General features: G+C 38.4%; 3 protein-coding genes across 4 annotated transcripts in view; 2 read left to right on the forward strand and 1 right to left on the reverse strand.

The window, feature by feature from the left end:
• The first annotated feature begins 3,406 nt into the window (after positions 1-3,406).
• On the forward strand, positions 3,407-10,573 carry LOC111666469 (cysteine/serine-rich nuclear protein 1-like). Its single transcript, XM_023421796.2, has 5 exons — positions 3,407-3,528; positions 6,046-6,257; positions 7,426-7,688; positions 7,773-8,075; positions 9,021-10,573. The coding sequence occupies exons 2-5, from the start codon at positions 6,074-6,076 to the stop codon at positions 9,996-9,998; spliced, it is 1,728 nt and encodes a 575-aa protein (XP_023277564.1). The 5' UTR covers positions 3,407-3,528; positions 6,046-6,073; the 3' UTR covers positions 9,999-10,573.
• A 6,416-nt stretch (positions 10,574-16,989) lies between these two features.
• On the forward strand, positions 16,990-22,052 carry LOC111666527 (Golgi reassembly-stacking protein 1-like). The gene is made up of 9 exons (XM_023421873.2): positions 16,990-17,147; positions 18,011-18,091; positions 18,261-18,464; positions 18,589-18,675; positions 18,768-18,898; positions 19,204-19,336; positions 19,939-20,047; positions 20,147-20,290; positions 20,435-22,052. Exons 1-9 carry the CDS (start codon positions 17,085-17,087, stop codon positions 20,920-20,922), a joined length of 1,440 nt encoding a protein of 479 aa, XP_023277641.1. The 5' UTR covers positions 16,990-17,084; the 3' UTR covers positions 20,923-22,052.
• Positions 22,053-22,119: 67 nt separating this feature from the next.
• Positions 22,120-27,183, reverse strand: part of LOC111666525 (WD repeat-containing protein 48) — a 7,410-nt gene continuing 2,346 nt past the window's right edge. For both annotated transcript variants that reach the window (XM_023421872.2, XM_023421871.2), the window contains exons 7-18: positions 26,945-27,169; positions 26,417-26,491; positions 26,021-26,123; positions 25,834-25,931; positions 25,558-25,665; positions 25,328-25,424; positions 25,126-25,221; positions 24,821-24,926; positions 24,551-24,638; positions 24,128-24,204; positions 23,739-23,931; positions 22,120-23,638 (exon numbers count right to left, since the gene is read on the reverse strand). In XM_023421872.2, the coding sequence (XP_023277640.1) occupies positions 23,543-23,638; positions 23,739-23,931; positions 24,128-24,204; positions 24,551-24,638; positions 24,821-24,926; positions 25,126-25,221; positions 25,328-25,424; positions 25,558-25,665; positions 25,834-25,931; positions 26,021-26,123; positions 26,417-26,491; positions 26,945-27,169 (1,362 nt within the window). In that variant the 3' untranslated portion in view covers positions 22,120-23,542. The remainder of the gene's footprint in view (positions 23,639-23,738; positions 23,932-24,127; positions 24,205-24,550; positions 24,639-24,820; positions 24,927-25,125; positions 25,222-25,327; positions 25,425-25,557; positions 25,666-25,833; positions 25,932-26,020; positions 26,124-26,416; positions 26,492-26,944; positions 27,170-27,183) is intronic.

Consider the following 27,183-nt stretch of genomic DNA (forward strand, 5'->3'; position numbering starts at 1 on the left):
ACCCTCTGAAATAGAATTGGCTGGGCTTTATTTACCCCTGTGACCATGGTGACCGTCACTATATGACATCAGAGGCGGTGTGAAGGATGAAGGAGGAAACGTGTTGATGTGACATCTCCCTGAGAGCGGCTGTGGAGGAAGACATCAACGACTGAGAGAACGAGGCAAACGTGACGTAGGATTAAGTTCTCCATTTCTTTATATCATGAGGAAGTGAATCATATCTATCTATCTATCTATCTATCTATCTATCTATCTATCTATCTATCTAATCTATCTATCTATCTATCTATCTATCTATCTATCTATCTATCTATGCACAGATTCAGATTAATAATACAAAATGAAATTTAAAATAAATTATGATGTTTCTATTAGAAACCATAAACCTTTAATGATCCATGTGGGGAAATAACACACCAGCTGCAGCACATTTATCAAACTAGTATGTGTACTTCTTCTGTCACTGCTATCTATCATATCCATCAAGGAAGTATGTATCAGGAAAACAACACAATCCCCAGGTAGCATGTGGCTCCAGTTGGCACCTTACATTACTACCGGACTGGAAAGGAACAACAATACCTGATACTTCCTGTCATGCCCAGGAAAACTGAGAGAGGTTTCTTAAAAGGGGGGTAAATCCCTGAGATAGAATCCACAGGAAGAAAGGAGAAACTGGGGCACAGTTTCACATGCCTGAAGCTTTGTTAAACTCTGTCAGTGTATTGCTGTATGTGGGCCATTGCTGGCACAGCTTGACTAAGAAAACGGGGCCAGAAAAGCCAGTGGCAGCAACCTGAGAGGCTGCCAGAATGTAGGTTAACCATAAGTTGTGTAACATGGACTCTGGTCTGAAAGCGCAGCGATAGTTTACTCTCACTGTTCTCTGACAGTTGCGAGGCAGATGTGAGACAGGATCATCTGTCAGACACAGAATATGAGTGGGTGACAACATTGTGGAAAGCAGCTCTGACATAATGGGCATTGTGGCGCAATATGTCGTTTCTCCATTATTATTTACGTGACGTGAATGGAATTAAAATTGGAAAAAAAAAATGTAGAGAAATCAGGTTTGGAAAGTGGGTCAGTCAGACTTTGATACGGTGAATAAACACAGTAAATTAAGAGAGAATTATTGTGCTAAACTCAAAATGACCATTGCAGTGCTCTTCAAGTGAAATATAAATTATCCATCCATGACTCATCTCCTTCTCCGCTAGTGTGGACTGGCAGAGTCCTGGACCAACCTCCGGACACACTACAAACAAAGTCACACTGTGCGTGGTAACAGCCAGCAAAGGGAACAGGAAACTCCAACTGTATTGCACAAATGTATTTTAGTCCACGCAGTGTGATTGTTCTATAAATAGCCCGCAGCCTCACGGAGCACTTTGATCATGTGTTATGAGTAAGTCGCTCTGAGATCTCAGAGACCAGACACAGACTGAATGTACCCTCAAGCTGCAAAATCTACCTCACATGAAATACTCTCAATAAGATCTTTATACTTATCTATTACCAGTCCAAGTTTGAGCCTCAAATAAAAGATTATTATTATGAATTATTTATTTATGTACTGTTTACTGTGTATTAATTCTTTCCTTTCCTGCTGGTGTTTACTACCCACCCAGATCAGTGGAATAGGAAACACACATGCACTATAGTGATCCGTGCCAAAGTGGGTCAAAGTGGGTCACAGTCCTCCTAACACTCTTCCACTGAGCGCTGAGTTCGGGACAGGCAGTGCTACCTCCAGCCAGAGCATTTGTACCAACAGGTATTTCAGTATTAGTGCAGTTTTTGTTTGACTCCTCACTGATGCGCTGATGTGTATCAACACAGGGGTCAAAGCTTAATCTCAAGAGTATTATAGACTTGTCTGTCTCTCCGTTCATCTGTCTGTCCATCTGTTGATCTGATGCTCTGCTTGTCTGCCTCTCTGTGTGCGCAGAGCTTCATTTTCCTCCCAGTCGGGGACACAGAGTAGCCTATGATTATCTTTAAAAGCAGAGACACTGGAATGTTAATCCCGTCCCTTTGCTTTTTCTCACTCTGTAGACTCTCTGAAAAAAAAAAAAACTTCAAAATGAGTGTGTGCATGGACAAACTTTAATTTATGACAACATCTGTTTATAAGAAATGGAGTAAAGCGTGGAAGCAGGGAGGAGGATTTTTTCCTTGAGCAGGAGAGGCAAAAGCTTTATACCAAAGGCCATAATCCTGCCCATATACAGCTCCTCTACGCCTCAGGGAGTTCCTGCAGTTTAGGAGTGTCAGAATAAAATCATAATTACTGAGGAACACCTCTGAGTCATATTACGGTAAGATAAATACCAAGGAGTATGTGTCACCTGTAATGGAGGTCTGGTCAACATATGATTAGGTTTGAAAGCAATTTCCACAGACAGAAAAGAGCATACAGTCTATGGAAACAAAGAAAGGCCATAAAAACAGGAAACCTGCAGACAACTGAATACATTGTGAAATGTAACCACTAATGTTGAAATTGAAATACCACTGAATTTTATTCTATTTTACAGCGGGTGTTCTCGTCATTTTGTCCACCCTCTAGAGTTTATTTTGTTTGACTGGATAAAAATGAAATGTCCCAAGTTACATGCCACTCAAACAATAAAACAAACAAGTTATAACCCCTCCCATGCCATTACATGTGGCCTTACACGTTTATAATGGAGCCTGATTACCCTCTGATGATAATCACCTGCTGGAACTCTACATGTGATTTATTTACCATCACATCATTGTTATAACTACGCAGTGTGAGCGCAGTACTCAGGAATCTGTGGGCAGCGGCGTCAGTCATGAGCGTCTCCTGCCTCTGATTGTGTCACCGCCTGCGTCAAGACAGACAGGGGAGCTGCAGAGAGGATGCGAAGCAAGATGAATCACCGCCCCATCCCAAGTACTGGCGGTTTTGTTTGGGCAGATTAGCCATCTAACAAGAGCATATGTCATTGGCAGATGTTAGCTACGGTAGTTTAAATAGCAGTTTATAATATGTTTGATTTTTGAAGCTGTAATGTGTTAAGTTTGGTTGTTTTGGTCCGGACGAGGTTCGGATGATTTGACCAGACTAGCCGTGGTCACTGCCTGTAGCTAGGTTTAATGATAGCCTTTTGATGTGTTTAAATCAGTCAAAAACGTTGTTGCTGTTTCATGAGTTGTACAATCATGTAGCCTTTTATACAAACAACCTAGCTTATGTCTGACTTTTTCCAACATAAATAACTTCAGGAAATATAGCTAGCTATATAGCTAGCTATACCGACCGTTGGGCGCATGTGTGACGTCTGTGGCGGTTCCGAGGGGTGAACTATCTTGCCTCTACACGTTGAGTCTTTGGCAGCTCCCAGCCAGTCCTCTCATGTTCACACTAGTACTACTGTGTAGCTTCACATAAACACAGAGGGACTCACAATGCTCAGCTGGCTGGACTGTGGACAAGACCCATAACTTCGTGTAAATTTCAGCCTTCGTTGTTATTATGCAGCCTTTTACTTCCTGGTAAGTAGGTTAAATAACGTAAAGTCACTGTACTGGTCCTATGTTGGTGTGTAATGTTTGTTAGTAATTAGTTTATATAATCACCTTATCATCTTTTATGGTTAAAACTTCGTATATGTTTATCTAGAAAAAAATTGCCTATCTTACTGTGGAATTTAGGCATTTATTGGACAAATACTCAAATACTGTTAATATTTCACATTAATACTTTTATGAAAATTAGTACCAATATTAAGACAAACTTTAGTGGCAGAGGAAGTTTGCTCTGCTGTAAATGAGACTGTGGCTGCCTGTACAGAAAGCTGGCAGACGGGGGGGTCAGTCAGTGTTATCATTGTCGCTTGACGTGGTCGCCGTGTGTCTCCACGAGGGGTGAAGAGGTCAGCTGCCTAATGACTGGTATTATGCCAAACAGGAAACGACTCATCTCCAATGAAACCTCAGTGTGACATCCACGTTACATTCCTGTAGGGATTTCAAGCGAGTTGCCTGAACACAGTAGTGAAATTACTGTAAATGCGTCTTAGTAGGTTTTTCCCAATAGTGTCACTATAAAAACGCTTAATCTGAACTACTTTTGTACATTTATGCAGTATAGCTCCTCGTGAACGCGCACACGCACCCTGTGCTGCTGCTGCTTTGAACCTTTAAATTATTGATGTGGTCTCAGTGGATACCTACATGTACTGTAAAGTCTTTTACTCTGTCAGATATTAAATGTAATACATGTGATATAATTGGGGCAAGAGGGAGATACTGCAATGCTGATTTAATTAGAAACACTGTCATTTTAACTTTAGTTACTTTGAACAAACGTGCACATGTGTTTTCAGTACAGATAAATCCCTCTACACCTCGCTGTCTATGGAGCAGAGGCTTCTACTGTGTAAACAGTGGAATGGCACAATAAGCTGTCTCTTGTTTCACCTCTTATTCGCTGATGGATCCAGGAAGTTTTTTTGCTCTGAGTGCACACACACACACACGCACACACACACACGCACGCACACACACGCACACACACACACGCACGCACACACACATGCACACACATGCAGCCTCATTGGTTTTTGAATATTTGCTTAATACAGACAATCAGAAACCCCTTGTTTTTTTGAGTCAGCGGTTCCTTCTGCTTTTTTCTGACCAGAAGCAATGTCATTGTTTTACCTGGTGCACTCTGTCTTTTAGAAAATGCACATGCTGTGCTGTTTTCAGTGACTCGTGCCAGGCCGAACGGTCCCTTCCCTTCCTCTCTGGGACTTGAGGGGAGGTCACTCTGAATCCTGGTCAGCTGCTTGTAGTACTGTTGCCTATTGGATCATAATGGAGATTAAACATCCTGAGGTCAAATAGCTCTGATTGTTGGGAAAGAAGAGTTCAAGTTAGATTCTGATTATTTCGGTCTTTAAAGAATGAGTTCAGACAGATTTGACTGTTTTCTAAACTCAGCTCAAACTGAATGGATTTGTCAATTAGCAGAAAATTGTGATAATTGATTGTTGAGTTTTTTTTAGACTTGTATGATATTAACAGAATATCTTTATGTTTTGGATTGTTGCTTGGACAAAACAACACATTTGGGCTTTAGGGAAATTATGATGTGATCTTCTCTATTTTCTGACATTTACGTGACCGAGCCATTTAATCAAGGAAGCCTCAGACCAAATGTTAGCAGTTGGTCTTACATGCAGCAGGCTCCATTGTTTCAAAAAATTAATTAACAGCTTCTACACACATACGGCTTAACTTGTGTAACACACTAGGTTGGACTAGGCAAAAAACACTTTTTCTTTCCTTTCATCACTCTCTTTTACAACATACTCTCCTTTACTTAGTAGCTTTCAACAGCCCTGCTAAGGTTTGTAACCCTGAAATTACTCATGTTTGGATTTATTTTCCATGTTCACATCCAAAAATAACAGGCACTTGAACTATTACACCCCCCCCACCCCTTAGCATACAGCCATTGGACGGTCCGTTTCCATGTATTCTTCACAAAAAACTTGAGGCATCAGTGGAATGTTAATTACTCTGCAGGGAAAGGAAAAAAGAGCTGTTGATTTTTTTTTTACTCTCTCTTAAGTGCTCAGCTGGTTGTAAGCGAAAGTTGGATTTCAGCCCACATCTGCACACTTCAGCTTTTAGGATAACCACTATCAAAGTTGTGATTAGCCTAAACAAACTCTTTGCCTGACACTGACTCAACCAGCAGAGCAGCAGCTTTCAGCAGGAAAGATCCTCTCATTCCTGCAGTTGTCACTTTCTAAAGATGTTTTATTTGACTGTGTACATTGGGTCTGTCAAACAACAGCAGAAACATCGCTGCTGTGTTGCTCACTTGTTATTCCATTATTAATTCATTGACTTATATAATGTCTCATTTCATGTTCCTGGGTTAGGAAGGCTCAAATGCTGTTAAGACGAAGCCAACACTGACTTTGCGTCTTTAGAGTATTGATCTGTGCATTGATAAATATTTAAACCAATGCGCCTTTTGTCTTTGTGTTCATGCAGACTGTATATCAACCACCACAGCCAAACAATGAGAGACATCCTTAAGAGAAAGTTTGCCGAGGTAGAAGACAATCCCCGCTACTCCTCCTCCTCTCCTCCGTCCTCCCTCTCCTCCCCCACCTCCTCGGAGTGGGAGTCCGACGGTGAGAGCAGCTCCTCCGACAACCAGGATTTCACCCATCGGAGCCTTTCTTCACCCACCAGTTTACCCAGTGAGTCTCCAAACCAGCAACCACTGTTTTCTTTTCCCTGTCTTTCAAATAATGCAAACCTCTTCCTTATCTGTCCGTTTTCCCTTCAGTGTTTTATAGGAGTGTCTCTTATCAGCCTGCAGCAGCACTGTTATAACTTGCTGATATGAAAATGCTAACCTTAGGGCCATTCTAGATAATGCACCGAGAACGACTCGCCTCTGGACTTTCTGTCCGGTTGTGTGGAAGCTCATTTGCCTGAGCAATAGCACAGTGTGGAATCAATTTGAATTGCAAGGTCCCTTTAAACAAGTCTTATCAAATGTCCTTACCCAGGGATCACAAAGCTGCACACAAGGCTTGCAATGACATTATATTCTGCAGTTTATTGTTGCACACTCTAAAACCTCATGTATTACACTTGTTCATGTGAGTCTGTTACCAGGTCTCACAACTGGTTCAAACAGTGCCCCAGTGTGGAGCTGCTGAGACGGACAGAGCAGCTGAGACAAAGCTTAGTCAACTGGTCTCTGTTGTTTACTGGAGCCAGAGTTCAGCCTCAGTTAAGTGTGAAGGTCAAGATAATTTGTTGAAGCCAAACTATCAAACCAAACAGTAACCTGATGGATATTAACGACTAAACTGGCAGAAAGAGTCTAATTACATTCTGGTAAACCTCCAGCAGTTAGACCCTGGTTCACCTCTGTTCTCTCTCTGCTGTTGGTCTGTCCAGAAGACCCCTGTCTTGGTATTTCCTCTCCTCGCTTATGTTGAACTAATGACCAAAGTCACTCAAGTGAAACACCCAGTGTGTCCCCTAGTGGCCATTCAGAGACCTACAGAAACCAAAGCCTGTGTCAAAGTTATGGGCCTGTATTTAGCAAATATCTAAGAATCACATCTAGGGTTGTGCTGAAAGTTAACTTAGGACTGAAATCACCCCCACAGTACCTCAGAGTAGGACTTGAGAGTTGTTTGTGAAGCTTCCTACACTGACTTTCAGCAAGGACAATAATATTGTACAACATTTAGACCTGCAAAGTAGAAGTAATCATGACATATTTTAGTTTTCTGATAATGTAATTGTTATGTTCTTACTTTTTAAAGCACCAGATGATCACTTTAAAGCTGGACCGGGCAGTGCCTCACTTTTTCTGATGTTTTGTGTGTCTCTTTCAAACCCAACCAGATCGGTCCATCCTGAAGAGGCCCAGGCTTGGAGGCGCACAGAGCAACGTGCGCTTCGACCAGGTGATGGTGTTCAGTTTCCCACGCTGCCAGGGCTTCACCAGCGTGCCCAGACGTGGAGGTGCCACCCTGGGCATGGTGCAGAGGCACAGCACCCTCCAAAGGTACACAGTGGCAGAGCATGCACTGGAGCAACGGCAAAGACGCAGAGAGAAGCTCAGAGAAAGACTGAGAGAAGAGAGGTTCAACGCACTGAAAAACAAAGTAAGTGCGCTTAAATGTTTACATGAGTTTGCATTGTTTGTCCATGCAGCAGTCTTCTTACTGTACCTGTTGTTCTGATTCCAGCTCATCATCAGCGGGGCCATAGACCAACGAGAAGCAGACAGGTTCACTGTGGATCAAATCCCAGATGACGACAGTGACATCCACGTCAGTGATGCTGAGCTGAAGGATGAAGGCCTCCTTCCGCCGTACAGCTCCAAACAGCGGCAAGCGCTCCTGCAGGCGGCGGGGGTGAAGCGCATTGACCGGGAGGAGAAGAGGGAGCTTCACGCCCTGCGTCTCTCCAGAGAGGCATGTGGATGCGACTGCCAAGGCTTCTGTGAGCCAGAGACCTGTGCATGCAGTCTGGCAGGCATCAAGTGTCAGGTATGACACTGAACACAACATAACAAGCTTATTATATACTTGATTTGCCCATGAAAAGTCACTGAGGCAAATCTTACAGTGAGGAGGTTTGATGTTTCATTTTCTGCATCTGAAAGTTGAACAGATTTGAATGTGAAATTGTTGTTAAATCTCCTTTAACTACAATTTACAAGTTAAGCATCTCATGTATATCAGTCACATGTTGAAGGCTCGTTTAATGAAGAAAGGAAAGTAGTAGTTATCCTTGGTGCTTAGTTGAATTCAATATATAATCTACTGTAAAACAATATCAATCTGTCCAATTGTCCAATCCAGATTTTATTGTACCTTTACACTGTGGTAGCTGTCCCTTTACTGTGACATATGGGATATGGGTGTATTAGAGCAGTGCTTCTGTCTAACATACGCCCACATCCCCTTCATTGACGCCACCCATCAAGTTCCATTTCAATTGATTTTGAAACAGGATATTATTTAACACTATTGATTATATAAAAGCATATGTCACAATATTTTTTTTTTATACAATTGAACTGTCAAAGTCAGTTTGGCCAAGTTACAACTACTGTTAGTGTTTCATTTATCCATTACTTTCTACATTGTTATTTTACAACAATTGATTCTCTCAATACATATCTGTGTTGTGGTATAATATTGCATATACTGTATTGAAGATTTCATTCATATCACCCACCCCACTTTGTGCTTTTGTTTTTTTCTTACAAAACAAAATGACATATCTGTAATAAATAGCCAATATAGAACTTTTTTTTTAAGACAACAAATGTTACTGTTCTCTTACCTAACATTATCTAACCTTATGATTTAGCAGCCAAAACACATTTTAGCTGTATTTGTCTTTCAGTGATTAACTTGAGATCATGTTGTCATTACTCTGTGTTGTATTTGAGTATCCACAACTCTCTCTTTCTTTGACACACATAGGTTGACCGCTCCAACTTCCCATGTGGCTGCACTAAAGACGGTTGTGGAAACACTCATGGACGTATTGAGTTCGACTCCAGACGAGTGCAGACCCATTACATCCACACCGTCATGAGACTCGAGCTGGAGAAACGACTGCAAGATGAAACAGTGAGCCGAGAGGACCAAACAGCGCTTCCAGAGGACCATGAGGACCAGGATGAGGCTCATGCAGTTCAGAATACACAGGACAAGAGCTGCCCGTTTGCTTTCACCATGGAGGAAGATGGTCTTTCTCTCACCCTGCCTGCCACTCCTTCCTTCCATTTCATCCCAGAGCGGTTAGTAGTGGAGGAGAACAGCTGCAGCAGCGACATGACTGAGTCCTCCTGCTCTTCCTCTGACTCTGATGCAAGAGGATGCCTCACCGGCAGTCAGACTCTCCGTGAAGTTGACGGAGGGTTGCCCTGTTCTCTTAGTATCTGTGGAAATAATGATGACTCTATGTGTAGCCAGCTGAGGCACATGGGAGAACCCCCGACACAGCACAGCAGCAACTCTGCCCCACACAGCACAACTACGGACAGTATGGGACCACCCACAGCCAACACATTCACAGACAATATAAGCAGGACCTCGCTGACAGATTATCTCGATGAGAATGCAAACCAGGCCAGAGACTTCTTTGACAACGACTCGCTTGAGGACTTCCCAAACACCCCCTCCCCCACCGTTGACTATTCATCAGGCATGTACATGGACCTAAGTCTGTCCTCTGACTCCGACCTGGAGTTCTTCGACAGCGACTACCCCTCTGGACCAGTGCACAGCTCTTTTAAAGGACACAGGCATCCAGACAGCTTTTGCAATCTCCAGCTGTTCAGCTCTGTTAACCTGCCACAGTACGAGTCGAGCACCTACCTCCTGGAGTCTCTGATCGGCCTGACTGAGCCGAGCCCAGAGCAGGTTTATTCAGTCACAGATAATCAGTTTTTATAGATGATTCAAGGATTACAAAACGCTATATATGATATCATATAAGAGAATTACATGTAAAGAGCACTGCTTTTATATATTTGTAAGAATATTTCAGTGTACAAAGAATGATTGATGAAATATTTTTCCAAGCTGGATATTTTTTCTATCGCCTAAAATGATTTGCCTTTATGTCAGAGAAATCACACCTGAGTAATCTAATATATGTCATGTTTTTTTATTTTATTTTTTGACTCTATATAATGACATGTTATTTAATTTCTTCTTGTACCACAGCCACTGAGAATATTGGAAACTGATGAATGGAGGCTTTGAATAATTTTTATGAGTAATGTTAATATTTCATGGCCATATTTCCCCAAAATATCAATAAAAGCAGCTATTTTTTGCTGGTAGCTGGCTGTGGTGTAAGCAGGATAATCCACTTTGACTCATGGTAAGAGCCTTCATTTTGTGAATTAGTTTTAATAACTGCCTGGCTCATTGTGGATTATCCCTTATATGCTTCAATATGCAATATGTGTAGAATGTCTGTATTGGAGTAATAAAAGAAAGAATTTTTATTTATTGTTATCAAATCTGTTTGATGAGTGGTAATTTATCAATCAATGGTTCTTAGGAGTCGTGAAGAAAAGAGGACATCACAATAAAAGGTCATAGTATCGTAAGGCATTAGAAGTCACCAATAAAACTAATGTGAATGTCTTTGGACTGCGGGAAGGAGCCGGAGCACATTGGCACAGGGAGGACATGAAAACTCCACAGAGAAAGGCCCCGGAACCGGGATTCGAACCCAGAACCTTCTCACTGGGAAGTGAAAGTTTTAACAGCTACACCACCGTGCCGCCTAATGAATAAATCATAGTATATTTAGGCATAAAAAGGTCATTGTATAGTAAGGCATAAAAAGTCAAGAAAACAAAAAATAGTAAGGCATGAAAAGTAATAACAACAACATAGTATAGTAAGGCACGGAAAGTCATATTATCATAAGGCATAAAAAGTAAAAAATGACATGGGCATGAATAGTCATAACAACGTCAAATTATAGTAAGGCATAAAAACTAGAGAGTATAGTAAGGCATAAAGATTCATAAAAACAGCATAGTATATTAAAGCTTTAAAAAACATAAAAATGTCAGTATATTAAGGCATAAAAAGATATAGAAAAAGTCATGGTAGTGTGAGAACAAAAAAGTCATGAAAACAACATACTTTATTTAGGCAAAAAAAGTCATAAAAACATTATAGTTAGTAAGGCATGAAGACAACATAGTAAAGTAAGGCATAAAAGGCATAAAAATGTAAAAGTATACTACGGCATTAAAACGACATATTATAGTAAGGGATAAAAGGCAAAAAAAAAAGGCATCGTATAGTATGGCATAAAAACAACATAGTATATTAAGGCATAAAACGCATAAAAACGACAGTATAGTAAGGCATGAAAAATAATAAAAACAACATTGTATAATAAGGCATAAAAATTCATAAAAACTTCATAGTATTGTAAGGCATAAAAAAAAAACCGACATAGTATAGTAAGGCATAAAAAGTCATAAAAACGTCATAGTATAATGAGGCATAAAAAGTCATAAAAACGTCATAGTATAATGAGGCATAAAAAGTCATAAAAACGTCATAGTATATTAAGGCATGAAAAGTCAAAAAAAGGACATAGTATAATAAGGCACAAAAAGTCATAAAAAAGTCATAGTATAATGAGGCATAAAAAGTTATAAAAACGTCATAGTATAGTATGGCATATCATAAAAACATCATAGTATAGTATGGCATAAAAAGTCATAAAAAACGTTATAGAATAATAAGGCATAAAAATTAATTAAAACATCATATTATAGTATGGCAAAAAAAGTCATAAAAACTTCATAGTATAGTATGGCATAAAAATGTCATAGTATAGTAAGGCATGAAAAGTCATAAAAACGTCATAGTATATTAAGGCATAAAAAGTTATAAAAACGTCATAGTATAGTATGGCATAAAAACAACATCATAGTATAGTATGGCATAAAAATGTCATAGTATAGTAAGGCATGAAAAGTCATAAAAACGTCATAGTATATTAAGGCATAAAAAGTTATAAAAACGTCATAGTATAGTAAGGCATAACAATTCATAAAAACATCATAGTATAGTAAGGCACAAAAAGTCATAAAAAAGTCAAAGTATAATAAGGCATAAAAATTCATAAAAATGACATAGTATAGTATGGCATAAAAACGTCATAGTATATTAATGCATAAAAATTCATAAAAACATCATAGTATAGTATGGCATAAAAAGTCATAAAAAACGTTATAGAATAATAAGGCATAAAAATGAATTAAAATATCATATTATAGTATGGCATAAAAAGTCATAAAAACGTCATAGTATAATAGGGCATAAAAATTCATAAAAACGACATAGTATAGTAAGGCATAAAAAGTGATAAAAACGTCATAGTATACTAAGGCATAAAAGTGATAAAAAACGTCATAGTATAATATGGCATAAAAATGTCATAGTATAGTAAGGCATGAAAAGTCATAAAGAGGAAATAGTATAATAAGGCACAAAAAGTCATAAAAAAGTCATAGTATAATAAGGCATAAAAAGTTATAAAAACGTCATAGTATAGTATGGCATAAAAACAACATTATAGTAAATCATAAAAACGTCATAGTATAGTATGGCATAAGGCGCATAAAAACGACATAGTATAATAAGGCACAAAAAGTCATAAAAACATCATAGTATGATAAGGAATAAAACGACATAGTATAGTAAGGCATAAAAATGCCAAAAAACCCAAAAGTTTATTGTGGCACGAAATTATACAAAAAATGTCATAGTATAGTATGGCATAAAACGTCAAAAAAACATCAAAGTATTTTAAGGCATAAACAGTCATAAAAACATCATAGTATGATAAGGAATAAAACGACATAGTATAGTAAGGCATAAAAATGCCCAAAAATTTCATAATATAGTATGGCATAAAATTATGAAAAATCGTCATAAGGAATAAAACAAAATGGTAGAGTGAGGCATAAAAAAGCCCAAATACTTTAAAGTTTATTTTGGCATGAAATTATAAAAAAAATGTCATAGTATAGTATGGCATAAAAATGTCAAAAAATATTATAGTGTTTTAAGGCATAAACAGTCATAAAAACATCATAATATGATAAGGAATAAAATGACATAGTAAAGTAAGGCATAAAAATGCCAAAAAATGTCATAGTATAGTAAGGCATAAAAATGTCAAAAAGCATCATAGTATTGTATGGCATAAAATGTCAAAAAATATTATAGTGTTTTAAGGCATAAACAGTCATAAAAACATCATAATATGATAAGGAATAAAACGACATAGTATAGTAAGGCATAAAAATGCCAAAAAATTTCATAATATAGTATGGCACGAAATTATACAAAAAATGTCATAGTATAGTATGGCATAAAACGTTAAATGAACATCATAGTATTTTAAGGCATAAACAGTCATAAAAACATCATAGTATGATAAGGAATAAAATGACATAGTATAGTAAGGCATAAAAATGCCAAAAAATTTCATAATATAGTATGGCATAAAATTATGAAAAATCGTCATAGTATAGTATGGCATAAAACGTCAAAAAATATTATAGTGTTTTAAGGCATAAACAGTCATAAATACATCATAGTATGATAAGGAATAAAATGACATAGTATAGTAAGGCATAAAAATGCCAAAAAATGTCATACTATAGTATGGCATAAAATTATGAAAAATCGTCAAAGTATAGTATGGCATAAAACGTCATAAAAACAACATATTATAGTAAGGCATAAAAAGTGATAAAAACGTCATAGTATAGTAAGGCATGAAAAGTCATAAAAACGTCATAGTATATTAAGGCATGAAAAGTCATAAAAAGGACATAGTATAATAAGGCATAAAAAACGTCATAGTATAGTAAGGCATAAAGCGCATAAAAACGACATAGTATAGTAAGGCATGAAAAGTCATAAAAAGGACATAGTATAATAAGGCATAAAAAACGTCATAGTATTGTATGGCATAAAAACAACATTATAGTAAATCATAAAAACGTCATAGTATAGTATGGCATAAAGCGCATAAAAACGACATAGTATATTAAGGCATGAAAAGTCAAAAAAAAGGACATAGTATTTTAAGGCATAAACAGTCATAAAAACATCATAGTATGATAAGGAATAAAACGACATAGTATAGTAAGGCATAAAAATGCCCAAAAATTTCATAATATAGTATGGCATAAAATTATGAAAAATCGTCATAAGGAATAAAACAAAATGGTAGAGTGAGGCATAAAAAAGCCCAAATACTTTAAAGTTTATTGTGGCATGAAATTATAAAAAAAATGTCATAGTATAGTATGGCATAAAACGTAAAAAAAACATCATAGTATTTTAAGGCATAAACGGGCATAAAAACATCATATTATGATAAGGAATAAAACAAAATGGTAGAGTGAGGCATAAAAAAGCCCAAATACTTTAAAGTTTATTGTGGCATGAAATTATAAAAAAAATGTCATAGTATAGTATGGCATAAAACTTCAAAAAAACATCATAGTATTTTAAGGCATAAACAGTCATAAAAACATCATAGTATGATAAGGAATAAAACGACATAGTAAAGTAAGGCATAAAAATGTCAAAAAATATTATAGTGTTTTAAGGCATAAACAGTCATAAAAACATCATAATATGATAAGGAATAAAATGACATAGTATAGTAAGGCATAAAAATGCCAAAAAATTTCATAATATAGTATGGCATAAAATTATGAAAAATCGTCATAGTATAGTATGGCATAAAACGTCAAAAAAACATCATAGTATTTTAAGGCATAAACAGTCATAAAAACATCATAGTATGATAAGGAATAAAACGACATAGTAAAGTAAGGCATAAAAATGCCAAAAATTGTCATAGTATAGTATGGCATAAAATGTCAAAAAATATTATAGTGTTTTAAGGCATAAACAGTCATAAAAACATCATAATATGATAAGGAATAAAACGACATAGTATAGTAAGGCATAAAAATGCCAAAAAATTTCATAATATAGTATGGCATAAAATTATGAAAAATCGTCATAGTATAGTATGGCATAAAACGTCAAAAAATATTATAGTGTTTTAAGGCATAAACAGTCATAAATACATCATAGTATGATAAGGAATAAAATGACATAGTATAGTAAGGCATAAAAATGCCAAAAAATGTCATACTATAGTATGGCATAAAATTATGAAAAATCGTCAAAGTATAGTATGGCATAAAACGTCATAAAAACAACATATTATAGTAAGGCATAAAAAGTGATAAAAACGTCATAGTATAGTAAGGCATGAAAAGTCATAAAAACGTCATAGTATATTAAGGCATGAAAAGTCATAAAAAGGACATAGTATAATAAGGCATAAAAAACGTCATAGTATAGTAAGGCATAAAGCGCATAAAAACGACATAGTATAGTAAGGCATGAAAAGTCATAAAAAGGACATAGTATAATAAGGCATAAAAAACGTCATAGTATTGTATGGCATAAAAACAACATTATAGTAAATCATAAAAACGTCATAGTATAGTATGGCATAAAGCGCATAAAAACGACATAGTATATTAAGGCATGAAAAGTCAAAAAAAAGGACATAGTATAATAAGGCACAAAAAGTCATAAAAACATCATAGTATGATAAGGAATAAAACGACATAGTATAGTAAGGCATAAAAATGCCAAAAAATGTCATAGTATAGTATGGCATAAAAATGTCAAAAAGCATCATAGTATTGTATGGCATAAAATGTCAAAAAATATTATAGTGTTTTAAGGCATAAACAGTCATAAAAACATCATAATATGATAAGGAATAAAACGACATAGTATAGTAAGGCATAAAAATGCCAAAAAATGTCAGATGTCAGAATCGTAAACACACACATCCTGACTGAGCCTCCTCCATTCCTTTCTTTATAAAGTGCATGTACCTTCTTTGTCGTACATCTGTCTGCAATTGCACTCTGTTGTGACAGTACAATGATTGCAAAGTTCTTATTAAAATACACAGACAACTTGGTCATTGTGTCAACTCTTTATTTTCAGATTTCCACCACAATAGTAAGGCATAAGTAGTCATAGGTGTAAAAAGTCATAAAAATGACATAGTATCATAAGGCATAAAAAGTCATAAAAAAGTCATAATATAATAGGGCATGAAAACGACATTGTATAGACATCAAAATTCATAAAATCAACATAGTCTATTAAGGCATAAAAAGTCATGAAAACATCATAGTATATTAAGGCATAACAATGTCACATTGTAGTAAGGCATAAAAAGTTATCAAAACGTCATAAAGTTTATTAAGGCATAAAAATTCCTAGTATATTAAGGCATAAAAACAGCTTAGTATTGAAAGGTAGAAAAAAAACGCCTATAGTAAGGAATAAAAACGCTCTCGTATAGTAAGGCATAAAACGCCTTAGTATGGTAAGGCATAAAATTATCATATTATAGTGTATTTTCTAAGTGTAACTTTTCATGGATGCCATATTATTGAAATTTAAAAAAAAGTTCAAGATATTATTGTTAATTATTGCAAGAATACGACATTGTTTCATATTTCGTTGTATTTTATTTCTAATTTTTTTTTTTTAGGAACAAATACTACAACAAATACGTATTTTAAGTGACAGACTTCTTGACATTTCAGAATAGATATCAACTGTTGACACGGACTTCTTGGTTGTTACAAAATTAAGTGACTCAAAATAATGTTCAACATCAAATATAAACAACTTGAATGAGGGAATTCATTGAAGAAAGGTTCTAAAAATTAAATATTTATCATGATTATGGGTCACCACATGTGCTTATACTTGGTACGCGCTCTCTGCATACGAGCACGCGCGTATGCTCGATAGCAGCAGCGTTCGATTATTTTTGACTGCAAACAAGATGGCCGCGAAGTGTCATCCGTGATAATTCTCACCCTCTTCTTATTTTCTTATAATATTCATATTTTAAAGTTACTGAAGGAAATGGGGCTATCGCAGAGTTCAGAAGTTTCAGAAGGAGGGACGTATGGATACCATGTGCACGGCGTAAGATCTTAAATGATTCCGCTTCCTTTTTGAGTTTGGAGCAGCTCGTACAGCAGCTTATCATGAGACGTTACTGTACGCTAACAGATAGCTAGCTGCCGGAGACATACCGGTAAAACCTGACGTGGTGGTACTGCTGCTTACCTGTGACTCCAAGTGGACACCATTATGCAACAGAAAATTCTACTGGGTTATTTTATGGTTTAAGAAATAAACTTGAATACCGTTTAACTTGTCTTAAAGAAAGTCTTCCTTCAGTCCCGATTCCGTTGATAGAGTCCGTTTTTGTTTTAATGAAAGACGTTAAATACAAGATGAGTGACTGTAGTTAAGGCTGTGGCGAATTAATTACAGAAGAGTAAATTTACTGGCCTCTAATTAATTGCGTTATTTCAACCTTTTCACGATGTATCAAGAAAATAGAACCATTGTACATTGACGTTTCTGTAGTCCTGGAATGATTAGTAGACTAACTGATAAATCGATCGATACATCGGGAGCGATTCTGCGAAATTGCCTAAAATTTCTTGGTTCTAGTTTCTCAAATGGGAATATTTTCCGCTTTTCTCTGTTTTATATTGTAAATTGAACGTTTTTTAACCGCTGGTCCGTCAAAACAAGCAATGTGAAGTTCTTGGTCCCTGGGAAACTAAATGATTATTTGAATGTTTAACAAAATATATTCATACCTTAAATTATCCCTAGTTGCTTTTAGAGTGTAGTCGTGTACTAAGTTAAAGAGGCTCTAAAAATATACTTCCGGTTTACTGATTTTAATATTTTGAAAATGCATTTCCCAAATAATATTTAAATTGAATAATTTTTATGTAAAAATATGAAAACGCTTGTGTCTGTTTTGACAGGTGCAGCCAAATTCCCCTGCAGAACAGGCCGGACTGCAGCCCTTCTTTGACTTCATTCTGTCTTTGGACAATAAAAGACTTGTAAGTTTATTGATTATCAGATAATAAGCTCTGAAGCTGCTAGTCAATGAGCGCAAGATGGTCATGAATAAAAGGTGTACAGACATACAGGAACATTTAAAACAGAAGCTTATCTCCTGCTGTGTAATGACTCATTTGACTTTTGACCCCTGTCATTATTGTGCGCCAGAATGAGGAAAATGAGCTGCTGAAGGAGCTCCTGAAGGCCAACATGGAGAGGGCAGTGAAAATGGAGGTTTACAGCACGAAAAGCACAAGGGTTCGTGAGCTGGAGGTGGTGCCAAGTAACATGTGGGGGGGGCAGGGCCTGCTGGGTGCCAGTGTTCGCTTCTGCAGCTACCAAGGAGCCAGTGAGAACGTCTGGCACGTCCTGGTGAGCTGCTTCCTCCAGGAAAACCCACTGAACTGACTCTGACCTGAACCTCCTCACTCATGGACTCATTATACAGTAGCTTCATATTTTGTTTGCTCTAAAACTGAGGTTTCTTTTCCCCTAGGATGTGGAGGCGAGTTCACCTGCTGCACTGGCCGGACTTCAGCCACACAATGACTACATTGTTGGAGCAGATCAGGTGTTGCAAGATGTAAGGCTCATTTTAATATCATGCATCACTGTGTTAGGTTCTAATTACTTTCAGGGACGAGTTGTAGTTAATTCAGAGTTTCTGATTTACAGTCGGAAGACTTCTTCTCACTGGTCGAGGTCCATGAAGGGAAGCCGCTGAAGCTGCTGGTGTACAACACACAAACAGATGGCTGCAGGGAGGTGGTGGTGACACCGAATGGAGCGTGGGGAGGAGAGGGCAGGTATGCGACAAAAAATTCACCTTGAATAAATTCATCTTTTTGACTAAGGAGTGTTTTGACTGACTGAGATAACATTCACTACTTCCATTGTTTAGATGCTAAATAAAGAGAAGGGTGCAGTAAATTCGCCTCCTACTGTTTTCAGTTTATCTAAAGAAATCAGTCATTGTAAAGGTAAACAAAATCAGTTGGCCATTGATTTACATTAAGGTGGTTAAGGGTTATTTATACTGCATGATTTTATATGTGTTCACTCTTTAATAGTGATATTATAATATGAAATAATATAAAATGTCCCCTCCTAGTTTGGGCTGTGGCATTGGTTACGGCTACCTGCACCGAATCCCTGCAAATCCTAATATATCAACTCCAAAGCCTCCCACCCCTGTTCCTGAGGAGAAACCCTCTCCAACACTGCCAACACATGGATTCACAGAGGTAAATGTTGAATTAGTGCTGCAATTAATGATTACTTTTATTTGAATTATCTATTTTTTATTATTTAGTCAATAAACTGAGTAATTGTTTAGTCTAAAAAATGTCCCAAATCTTGAGAGTGGTTCGTTTTGATGAAAGAAAGTCTACATAGATATCGGGGCGGCCCGGTGGCTCACTGTGTAGAGGATGTGCCATGAAGGCTTGGTCCTGACCGCGCGGCCCAGATGGCTCTTTGCTGCATGTCATTTCCTCTCTCTCATTGTCACTATTGAAATAAAGGCAAAAAATGCCCAAAAAACAATTTTTAAAAAGAAATTCTAGATGACTAAATGACTTCACTAAATTAAATGAGTTACTAAAACGGTTTTCAATTAATACTGTCAAGCAACTAATTTATTATTTGGCTAATTGTCCAATTCATTTCCATTGTTTGTTTCAGTGCTGATACAACTCTTTGCAGATTCAATGGAATTAATTGAATTCAGAGATAAGACAACAATAGTCATTAATCTGTGTTTGTGTTTTTTTTAACGGCCATATTGATTTTATGATAATGTCCCATGAGATCAAACTCTTAGCGGCTGACCTCTGTTTGTTTCAAGGCGCCTCTAATGGCTCCTTCAAGCCAAACTGAAGCTGTACTGGACCTGGAGCAGGTCACCCTCCAGGAAGCTCCTCTACCTCCACCCATCCAGAGAGTCATGGACCCTGGTCAGTTGTTTAAAGACAATATCTCGCTGTCGTCTGACCGGTGTTGCCTGTGTGTCTATGAAAATCTTATCAGCAGCTGTCTTGTGTTTGTTTTTCCAGGTTTCTCAGACTCTGAAGTGGCAGTGATGAACCCTGATGCTGCAGATCTGGTGGACAGGCTGGATCTGTCCATGTCGTCCATCGACATGACCAACACTTCACTGGCTATGCACGAGGAGAAGGACGGTGAAATCTCTGGTGTTGGTGAGTTAACACAGCAGCAGTTCGTGCCATGTATAGATTTGGCAAAAGGAATTAAGTTGGAGGAGAAATTTATCGCGTATTAATGCAGTTTTATCAGCCACTTTTTATGTTAATCTCCACTATATTTGATCTCTGGTTGTACAGAGGAGCTGGAGGACAGTGTACTGCTCTCATCATCAGCTGATGACCAGACTGAGTCACAAGATCTGAGCTCCCAGGTGGCCACGGACCTCGCCTCTGCTCTCGCTTCCACTGACATTTTGTCTGATTCAGGCTTCCCACCAGCTGAACCGTATCATCTGCCCACAGAGTCCACGGACCTACAAAGCTTTCTCATGGAGTCTAGCGAGAGCCCAAGTCCACCTACGGGTGATTCGTCTCTCCCTGTAGACTCCCCTGACCCTCCTGCTGAGCCCTCTGTCCCGGCCGAAGACCCTCGCTGCCCATCTCCTATCGATCTCCTCCGGGCCTCGGCTGCTGACGAGTCGACGGCAGACGACTCTCCCGCTCAGGCTGTCGAGGATCCAACAGGGTCAGAGGAGGAGTCTGCAGAGCCTCTGGATGTGGCTCCTGTGCAGCAGTGCAGCCATGAGCACGATGACGAGGAGCCAGAGGAACCACATCTGGATTAAGCTTGTGTCAGGCTGAACACAAAGTACAAAAACGCAAAGTTAGCTCGACGATCACTTTTTAAATGTTTTTTAAACATTTTTAAACACTTTAGAGGAAATACAGGACAGACCAAGGAAAAGCTGATAGTCTTAGTTACACTACAGAAACCAGCTGCAGCATTAACATATAAGTAGAAAATACTTTGAGGCACTGTAGGAATATCCTACATGTTTTATATGTGAGAATTTTAAGTTACAGCCGAAAAGGATGAAATGTTTCGACACATTTTTTTCCTTGTTTGGTCAAAATTAAGATTATACGGGTGACGAGACTTTATTTCTGGTACACTAATGTGACGACTACTTGAATACTTCCAAAGATAAACACTTAGTATATGGAAAAACACACGTCATGCATTTACTACAGCAAAGACCAGCTGCACCTCAACATCTGTAACACTATCAAAGTTTGTAAAGCTAAGGCATTTTAGAATTGTAACAGTCTGATGGTGCAGTTTTTTTTTTATCTGTTGAAGAAGCATCATCCACATGATTTCACAAGTAAGAGCTTTTAAGCTCAAGTATAAGAGGGACATTTACATTTATTGGGTTTTAAAATGTTTTGTTGTGGGATGAGGGAAATATTTGTCCACTTGCATTAAGTTAAATCAGTCACTACATGTTTTTACAGCACATCTGTCGTCAGTTTAATTTATTCCAGCCTGTGATCAATTTAAAAGCCATTTAAATCCCTGGTAAACTGGAATTATGTCCCCATGTTTCATTTTATATTATTTTCACCTTGTAATCTATGCAACCGTAGACGAGAACTGCTCGTGACCTTATGGGCAATGCATTTGTAATGTTAATCCAATAGATGACAAGCCTTTTCATATATGTAATACGTCTGGTAAAAGTAATACTGCTGATTCATAGTTTTGTTTTTCTAGGGGGCTACTTAATGTTTTTCACTGTCAACGTAGGTGTTAGTGTGTAAAATAATGAAAAGTATTTTTGCAGATATTTTATCAATGAATCGTATGTTTTATTAGGAATGAGTGCAGAGTCTTTTGATGAATGCGAAATGGGTGAATCTTTGATGGTTAAACAATCGTATCACTTGACTTAAAAAAGAAAAAAAAAAAAGAAAATTGTCCCTTGTTTTGTCTTATTTCACACATTACAACTCAAGAAACATCCATCTATAATTCCCATAAATCTCAGTGTTAAACCATTCCAATTTATTTCTCTGAATGCCTAAAATATACATATTTCACAAATTATTACAACAGGGATATTGCAGTGTTATGGCCTGATTACTGTACCCAATCTGTTTTTGGCCAATTACAGCTCGCTTGATGCGTTCCCACTGCAGCGTTACACACACTCCTCATGGCAAAAATGAACTCCAGAACATTTACTATGAAAGGATTCGTTGTTCTGCTTGGTGACACACTAAGAGAGAAAATGGGTATTAGTGTTTATTTCACTTTGGTGAATTTCCCACAGTGGTTGAATGTTCATATATTCTCTTGGATGAGATTCCCCTTCAAGTTATATTTATGTTTCATTGAAGTCCTATTGAATCTAAACGAAATATACATTAGGAACAGCCCTCACTGTCAGCAAAGTCACTGCTCATGAGCCAAGCACAGAGCAAGTAAGCACGAGTTATTGTTAAAGATATATACCTTATATATAATTTCCCCAATGACTTGGACGACTACTGACATTCTTCAGAGTAAACTGCAATCTCTGGGTTGTAGTGAATACAACAAATGCAATTTTTAAACACCCAAGTCAAATTACCTTCATGACCACGAATGTGCTCTAGGGATTTGGAAAAATAACTGTTGGTTTTTAAGTAAACTGTACAACAACAAAATAAAACTGCTGCAAAACCAAAACAATAATAAATCAATCAAAAATGTTGTACATATATTTACAAAAAAAAAAAAGAAAAGAACATTCAGTCCATTGAGAACAGCACAGCTAAACAAAGGAGACAAGGACAAGCGCTTCTGTCAATGAAGTTCAATGATTAGACGTCTAAGCCAAGGTTAAGTTCAGGTTAAGATGGACGACGTTGACAACAGAACAGGTTAGGATCGCTTTGAGGAACTGTGATGCTACACAGAGACCAACCGTACTCCTAAACTGCTGAGACGGGTTCGAGTGTTTGTAGAACAAGGACAGTTTCTGGAATGTACTAGAACAGTCTACTACATCCATGTGTATATATATATACATACACACTCGCACACACTCAGACACAAGCATGGTCGCTTCAAAATAAAATGCCAGTCAGGAGGAAAGAAAAAAACATAGCAGTCAAAGATGTAGAAAAAAAAAAAAAACAAAACAAAATCTGTGTGTGCTGGAGAAAATGTTGGAGTCCATTCTTCAAACTGTAAAAAAAGAAACAATATGGACCATTTATCTCCCAGGTGTCTGTTGACTGCTCCGGCCTGTACTGGTCAGTTCCCTATGATACACCACGAGCCACGTCCTCACAAATTTTTACTGGATTCTCATTGATACTGCGACTCTTGACCACACAATGGGGTTTAGGGTACTACATGTCAGAGGTGGGTGGTGATTGGCAAATGACAAAGAGTTCTTGTTTTAAAAATCATGACTTTCACGTGGACTTCTGCCTATAGTGAAGCGTCAAGTCCCCTCCGCTCTTCCAGATAAAATGTTTAACTGTTCGCAGGTCCATGTTGGGATCCAGAACCTGGTTCAGAGATAAAAAAAAAAATACATAAAAGGTTAATAAAACGAACTATAGTTGAGGGTGTACTCGTGTCCAGATGTATTGGAAAGACTGCGCTCACCTGGTCTTGACACATTAGCTCAATCTTCTCCTCGGCTAGCATGGCCATGTCCTCCTCCTTCTCCTGCTCCCCGGGTTTATCGTTGGCCGTGGAGCTGGTGGTCTGCGACTCGTTGTCCAGGTTGATGATCTTCTCGTAAACGTGCTCCATCACCTTCCTCACCTGGAGCATGTCACTGGCTGAGAGACGGTCCCTGCAGAACGCACAGCAGGTAAAACAAAAAATCAGCTCTCGGCAGGGGGGCTGTAACTCACTGAAGACCTGCAGCATCCATGTCTGTGTAGATGAGCTGACTTTCTGCTCAGTGTTTTACATATTAACAAGGGAAATACATGTTTTTTGTTTTATTTTAACAAATCCCACAAGAAAAATTTAGGAAAAAAACTCACTTCTTTAGAGTTTTTGCACCAGAGGAGGAATGGGGCTGGAGGTAGAATGGGATTTTGTTGAACTTGGGCATATTTTTCTGCAAAAGAAGAAGAAGGATAACACAGTATGGTTATTAAAACATGGCAGGAATACATGAAGGGTCATAGAAAACAGGAGAAAACTGTGAAAACAGCTGCCCTTCACGTCTACATTTCAGATTCTCAATCTTGAAACTAGTAAACTACTCAACACCATTATGTGTTTCCCTCAAGACATAAAGCTGAACTATCTGAACTGAAGACACAGTCACTTTCTAAATCTCAAAACTAAACTCACAATTCTTCTTGCATGTTTCTACATAACACAGAGAACCGCCCCACACAAAACACCTGCTCCGTTACTCTGAAGACAGTTTCTGTAAGAAGACAGACCATCATACTCACATCTACAGTTATATCAATAACCCACTGTGGAACCGTCTCATTCAGCAGCATGGATTCAGTCTCTCCGCCTGAATCTCTACATAGCAACCTGAAGCGCATAACACAAGACATCAAACGCAATTAGGAGCTGCAGTAAGTCAACCATCAACATTTGTATATGACATGACAAATCAATAGAACAAATAAAGAGTGATGAGACAAGATTACATAACAAAGCCCATGGCAGAGCTCTCAATTTGCATCAATTTAATTTGCTAGAGAAATAAATACCTAAATAGAGTTCTGCCTCCTGCTTCCCCAAAGATGACTGGCGTGTGTGGTGGCACCTGGAAATATCCATTTCCCTTCTGGACCCTGTTCTCCTGCTCTCCGTTCACTGTGGACACAAGAACGTAATCCTGCTGTAAGAAAGGCTGAAAGACGCCTCGGACAACCAGCGCTCACTGACAACAGTAGGATAAGAGTGTGCAGCCACAGCCACACAGCCACACAGCCACACACACACAGCCACACACACACAGACACACACACACACACACACCGAGGGATCGTCAAGCATCAGACGGTCTCCTTACCGTGGTTCACCTCGTTCTCTTCCTCATCCATGGGGTTGATGCGAGTTCTGGGCCAGAACTCCAGCAGAGCCTGCAGCAGCAATCCGCCCAGGTTCACTGCAAAGACCAAAGGTCAAAGTCATGCAATATTAAGTTACAGACTCAGCTCTGCATTATTTAATATGTAATTGTATATAAAATATGAATAGGTGAGATATCTTACACTTTGGGTCGGATCCATCAGAGCTCGAAAACCCTGCGTCCTTTGCGGACACCCAGGCGGCGAAGCAGTCGCTCTCATCCAGTGTGATAGTGAGCATCTATTCACCAAACAAAAGGAGAAGCATAACACAACTATAAGACGACTAAACCAGGCTTGGAGAGGGATTCTGAGAAAAAGTCACAACTGCTAGACGGATTAAAACTTCTGGTATTACCGGGTTTGGTACTCACCCCAGTTTTCAGATCAACAGAGAACCAATTTGGCACATAGACCATCTTGAAGCGCTTTTTGATCTCTTCATCAAACTCCACTTTCCCCAAGTCTTCACCCTTGCAAGCCTAAAGGTAAAAAAATAATTAAAACCACAGATATCATCAGGAGTGTTTACACAAGGCTCATTAGGGTAATTAACCACAACCGTCCAAGTCCGAGCAGCCTGTGATTTGTTCAAACATAATTCAACAGACACACTCTGAAATAACAACTTAACTATGGGATAGATTTACCTTTAGGACATCCCAGAAAGCCACGTTGTTGTTGGTATCTTTGGTGAGTATGTGTCTCTTGTCATTCAGAATGTGGCACTGGATAATACTGGCACCTCCTGCAAACACAACAGAGAGCTTTATTGAAAAAAAGAGACACCAGAATGAATGACTTGGAGAGCGCTGTAAAAACAAAGCACAAGTTTACCTTTGATGACTTGCTCTGGCTGAGTACACAGTGGTGTCAGAGGGGTGGTGCAGTCGTTGTCGTACTCCCCTGATGATCTGAAGTTGTGCATTCCCTTTAGAGACTGCACAAAATATACACGATATAATCATTAGAGATTGTCCTGGATTTTAATAATCACTTCCTCGCTTCTCCTTGCAGCAACAGCTGTGATTAATGTAATGCAATTATCTTTAGTATTATCTTGTATCAACCACTACATCACAAAGCCTGTTTTTAAATTTCTACAGACATTAGAGGAGGGATTCAACCAAAGAGGATCAGGCGTTGCCACATGCACAAGTCTGTATCTGCACTGAATTTCAGTCATTACGGTGACAGTCGCCCAGTGATCTCAGAGGTGTCACGCATGCTTACCCATTTATTAACGGATGACTTGGTGGTGGAGACCCAGATTGCTGGAGGTGGGTCAGCAGATCTGTCCAGTTCCATCTGAGCAAAAGAGAAAGACGGCAAAAAGGGTTGAATGACTCCAAATGGAAACTTCGAGCACAAGAATGACCGAGGACAATAACAGGGTTATTATTTTGATTTCATTAAAATCAGTGCTGTCATTACCCCCAAAGCAGAGATAAGACAAGCTTCAAAGAAAAAACAAACACAAACAACTCATGCATGTGACATTAATGTCTGCACACTGACAAGCCATTGAGGGTTTTTTTCCAAGTTAAGGCCGAGAGCAAGTAACATGTATCGCACTATGCGTGAAATAGAAACTCAAAACTCAGGTAAAATGAATAAAGGATTAAACACAAACATGACTCAGTATTTACATGTACTCTACAGACACCAGCTGAAGGCAGTGTCAAGCATACAAACCTGTACTGCTTGTGAGTAAACATTTTAAATTAAAAGTTATGAACAATCCCAGAAGTAATTTCTTACTTTGAGCACCGGGGCCTTTTCCTCACAGATGAGCACACGGATGTCTGGGTTACGCAGGTCAGTGCAGTAGATCTTTTTGTCCCTGCCCCCAGAGTAGACGTGTGTGAAGGCCTCATTGACCTGCAGGGCCCACACCCCTTCATCATGCACCCGATAGGTGGCGATACACCTCTGCTGTCCGAGCGACCACAGGCGAATAGTCCCGTCTGAACTGCCCGACAGGCACTGTGGGGGGGGGG

Source organism: Seriola lalandi, unplaced genomic scaffold (assembly GCF_002814215.2).
Source record: "Seriola lalandi dorsalis isolate HSWRI2012SDOR001 ecotype SW California unplaced genomic scaffold, Sedor1 jcf7180002054677, whole genome shotgun sequence".
NCBI classification, from domain to species: Eukaryota; Metazoa; Chordata; class Actinopteri; order Carangiformes; family Carangidae; genus Seriola; species Seriola lalandi.

Coding starts and splice junctions, on each gene's coding strand:
- LOC111666469 (XM_023421796.2), top strand. CDS start 6,074: ATGAGAGACATCCTTAAGAGAAAGTTTGCCGAGGTAGAAGACAATCCC. Junction 7,689..7,772: donor TCAACGCACTGAAAAACAAA/GTAAGTGCGCTT, acceptor TTCTGATTCCAG/CTCATCATCAGCGGGGCCAT. Junction 8,076..9,020: donor TGGCAGGCATCAAGTGTCAG/GTATGACACTGA, acceptor TGACACACATAG/GTTGACCGCTCCAACTTCCC.
- LOC111666527 (XM_023421873.2), top strand. CDS start 17,085: ATGGGGCTATCGCAGAGTTCAGAAGTTTCAGAAGGAGGGACGTATGGA. Junction 17,148..18,010: donor ATGGATACCATGTGCACGGC/GTAAGATCTTAA, acceptor CTGTTTTGACAG/GTGCAGCCAAATTCCCCTGC. Junction 20,048..20,146: donor CCAGAGAGTCATGGACCCTG/GTCAGTTGTTTA, acceptor TTGTTTTTCCAG/GTTTCTCAGACTCTGAAGTG.